The sequence below is a fragment of the Zingiber officinale genome, chromosome 1B (assembly GCF_018446385.1).
Source record: "Zingiber officinale cultivar Zhangliang chromosome 1B, Zo_v1.1, whole genome shotgun sequence".
NCBI lineage: Eukaryota > Viridiplantae > Streptophyta > Magnoliopsida > Zingiberales > Zingiberaceae > Zingiber > Zingiber officinale.
In genome coordinates this window covers 121,054,024-121,058,447 of record NC_055986.1, presented here as the reverse complement: position 1 = coordinate 121,058,447, position 4,424 = coordinate 121,054,024, and the positions used below count along the sequence as shown (strand labels likewise).

Below are 4,424 nucleotides of genomic sequence, written 5' to 3'. Positions count from 1 at the left end.
AGAGGTCTTATTGTGTGTGTAAATAATTTGAGATGATCCAATGTAGGAATTGAATGTAGCTAAAAGTTCTTCTAGATGATGATGTTCAAATACAAAGAAGCTTCTTTTTCTTTATCCTATCCCAAAACCACTTGTTCTCATCAAAATATCTATTTAATCGTGGCAGTATTTTTCCACAAAATTAGCAAAATTAATGGCTTCCATTTTTATTATTTCTTTTTAAAAAATAAAATCTCCACTAGTAAAATCAGCTACCCAGGTGTCGCCTCAAGGGCCATGGCACCTCTGTTTATGTGGGACCCCAGCCTTTTCCTCTCGCACCGTTCTCTTTGTCTAAAATCCCCCAACCAATTAAAATTTACAGGATTACTCCTCTCTCTCCATCTCCCTCGATGGCGCTCCTCCCTCATCATTTCCCCTCCGCCACCCTCCACCGCCACCGCCACCGCCACCATCCCCAGTCGCCCTCTCCCATTCCCAGTCCTTTAAAAAGTTCACCCTTTCTTCTGTCCAAATCTACTTTGCCCAGTTCCAAGCCGTTCTACCGAGCCAAAGCCCAAGCTTTAGCCGCCCGCGCCTCCTCCTTCTCGTCCTCCGACCGCCCCGTCTCTAGCGACCTCGTGGAGCTTCCTCTCTTCCCCCTTCCGCTCGTCCTCTATCCAGGCGCCGTTCTCCCCCTCCAGATCTTCGAGTTCCGCTACCGCGTCATGATGCACACCCTGCTTCAGACGGACCTTCGATTCGGCGTCGTCTTCTCCGACGGGGGATCAGTTGCTAACGTTGGCTGCGTCGGCGAAGTCGTCAAGCACGAACGCCTCGTAGACGACCGGTTCTTCCTCATTTGCAAGGGCCAGGAACGCTTCCGCGTCTCCCGCGTCCTTCGCTCCAAGCCCTACCTTGTTGCGGAGGTCGCCTGGCTCGAGGACCGGCCACCGCCGCGTATGGCTGAGGGCGAGGACCTCGATGCCCTTGCTTCTGAAGTGGAGAACTACATGCGCGACGTCATCCGCATATCCAACCGCCTCAACGGCAAGCCCGAGAAAGAGGGCACGATGGACCTGAGGCGCAGTCTATTTCCCACACCATTCTCTTTCTTCGTGGGAAGCACCTTCGAAGGAGCGCCGAGGGAGCAGCAGGCGCTGCTCGAGCTTGAGGACACCGGCGCCAGACTTCGCAGGGAGCGCGACACGCTCCGGAACACCCTTAATTACTTAACCGCTGCGTCAGCAGTCAACGATGCCTTTTCACCCTCAAACTCTTCTTGACAAGTTAATGCTAGTGCTGTGATGGAAGAGACGAATAGGCAATGAGACAAACACTTCATAGGCAAGATATGTTTCTCCTCTTTCTTTCTTTTTTCCCCCCTTTTCTTCTCCCTTTCCTTCTATGTTTGCATCTTTCTTCTTTTGTATATGATATGTAACGATGATAAATCCAAATTCAGATTAGCCTTTTTTGTTCTAAGAATGTTTTTTTTTTCTAACTAGAAGGTTTGTTATCTTAACTTTAGTTTGTGCATACTAATGTTCTTGGGCTTCCATGTTGCAATATTTATCATTAGTTTTCAGTGTATAGGCAATAGTTATAGTGTATGATGAAGTTGTTGCACATTCTGTACTTATTTTGTTTCAAGTTTGCATACTATATTATTGTGTGTGATTAGGAATGGTAATGCAATCTTTTGATCAAAATGTGAAGTTCTCAGCTCAACACATTGATGGTCAGAAATTCAAGTGCCGACTAACTCATCCATGTAAAAGATTAAGTATAACCTTCCTTCCCCAAACTTAAGTTGTTATGTTATAGGCCATCTATACTGAAAGCCACCTATATGGCTATTTTGTAGTCTCACACTTACACGATATAAGAGAACATATAGTGCGTCTTCACATTTTCCTTGTAGACCTATAATCTGTGAGTAAATAGTTCTTTGCTGAAATTGATTATTATTTTTCCAGAAAATAGCTTTGAGTTTTTAATTAGGATCATTAATTGGTTTTCATGGTTTATTGACTTTCTTCGGTTCTTGCTATGTATTAAAATCTGATAGCAGATGCATTGACTTGCTAATAAATGCATGCATCTTGAATTAGTTAATGTGTTATGCCTAAAAATGCAATTTTATCACCTCCTATTGCTGAAGGAACCCTAATATGATTCGATACAAAGCTTGTATATGATAAAATCAGGCAAGTAAATGTTTTTATGACGTACACACAATGACACTACTTTTTTCCTAAAAACATTTCTATTGTTTTATATATTCACTGGAAATAGGGTACCAGGTAGTACTCAAAATTATCCAGCTTAGTTAAAACATAGTATATAAATTCTTCTATTATACATTAAAAGATAGGATACACCTTTTCCAATACTCTCACATTAACCTGATTTAGTAGATTTGTAGGTACAGAAGTTTGGGAGCTTGAATTCATAATAGTTCTCCATAAAATTCTCTTATAAGTGACAATTAGGCATTTACAAATTGTATACGTTTAAGATGTTCATCTGATAGATAAAATATTTTGGATGAGAAGTCAAAATGTTTCAGTGAGCAAGGCCATCGATTTGACAATTTATTGGAGCTCTGGATCTGTCACCAACCTTCTAGTATGTGTATAGTACATAAAAAAAAACAGATAGTTGTTATGTGCCTGTGAAATGTGCAACAAACCATTAGTGGCTTTAGTATTTCCACGTCTGATTAGGAAGCAGCCTTGCTATCACTTATCAAGAGTTTTCATTCTCTGTTAGCCACTGATAACAGTTCCAAACTCCAGATCTTTGTTTATCTGATTTTTGATATCCACACTCTTAAACAAGCACCATTCTTTTAAAATTATTCCCTGATACTTGTTTTCATGCCTAGGTCAGAAAACTTTGAGGAATTCATTGCCTGAGAAGGAATATGTTCTTCGTTCCTCAGCACTAATCTACTATCAACGGTTCAATTCTAGTCATTATATTAGCACTTTGCAGTCAACCAGATGATTCCCTGATTTCTGGTCTAGAATGACTCATTGACAAACTTACTTGTTTGACATTAAATCAAACTGATGCAGGACCAACTCAACGTAACTGTTTAAATTTGAAAGGGTCATAATTTTTAACTCGGGATCTGAAATCAAGCTCTATCAGTGATCACATGTGTAGAATTCAGAAATCTACATTTATTATGGAGGAATCCGTAACTGCTAAGTTTCAGATCCAAAAAAGAATATTTAGGCTCTCATTGGAGCCTCCGAAGATATTTTTATTATTTTTAATAATTTTTATTTTTTATGGTATTTAGGATAGTTTTGTTATTTCTGGTATTTATGAGTTATGATATATCTATATCAGCATCTTGTTTTGTTAAATTAAATTTATGTTAAGAAATTGTTTTTTTTCTAAAAGAACAGAATTGAGGTACATATATTGGGATTTTTTTTTATTTTTATTTTTTTTTAAGGACTAGAATCTATATAAATACCTATTTAATTGTATAAGAATTTATCCTTTAATTATTAACAAAGTTTCATTTTGACAAATAGTTTCATATTCTCTTCTTGTATTCTCCTTAATTCTCTCTCTCTTCTCGTCTGCCTGTAATACGGATAATTACTATCTCGTCTGGGGTTAGAAACTTAGAGGTGAGAAGTAAATGTTAACCTATTAGAATGTATATGCCATATACATTATCTAAAACTCTGCAAATAATCATAAATAATTAGGATAAAGAATCTTGGCTCGTCCTAGGAAATTGAGAAACCTTGTTGTGATCATCTCTGGTAAGTCTTGATGGAGGCCAATAAACAAAATGTTGACAAGGTCTAAGACTTCAGAGGCTACTTGGAGCTCCAGGAAAGATCAACTATACTATATCAGACACCAAATTAATCAGCAAGTTGTGTATTCCTATTCCTGCAAAACCAAAGAAAACTTCCTTGATTAGCAATTAACAGCATGCATATTAAGTTATAGCTATATCTGTTTGTCTAGAATTTTATTTGGGTTCAATCCAGATATTGCTAAGTTGATTGGCTAACAATTTAACCAAATGTTTGAACTGGGTAAGTAATCAATCTGGATATTCATATTCTTAAGATTCACCTTTCATTATGTGCAGGTGAGCATACTTCACTTGATTAATCTAGATGCAGCATATAAGTGCTACTATTTGTAGGGAGGATTTGGAGCCATAACTTCCTCTAGGGTCGACTTTAGGCATAGGTCATAATGACCTATGCGTAGGGTTCTAATTTTTATTATGGCCCATTATGTTTAATATATTAAATATATTTATATATATATATATATTTTTAAAAGAAAGGAAAAAAATAGATCCACGTGATAAAAAATTTACATGATCTCATTGTTGAAAAATTTACTTGATCTCATTGTCGAAGTTTCAGATTTTATAAAGATCTCGTTATTCTAACAGA

The 4,424-nt window shown here is 37.7% G+C and overlaps 1 protein-coding gene across 1 annotated transcript; it reads left to right on the top strand.

Moving 5' to 3' along the window:
- The first annotated feature begins 348 nt into the window (after nt 1–348).
- Nucleotides 349–1,448, top strand: LOC121975836 (lon protease 2-like). The gene has a single exon (XM_042527729.1). The coding sequence runs from the start codon at nt 393–395 to the stop codon at nt 1,263–1,265; it is 873 nt and encodes a 290-aa protein (XP_042383663.1). The 5' UTR covers nt 349–392; the 3' UTR covers nt 1,266–1,448.
- Nucleotides 1,449–4,424: the final 2,976 nt, after the last annotated feature.

Excerpts from the sequence above, each read along its gene's own strand:
- LOC121975836 (XM_042527729.1), top strand. The coding sequence starts at position 393 with ATGGCGCTCCTCCCTCATCATTTCCCCTCCGCCACCCTCCACCGCCAC.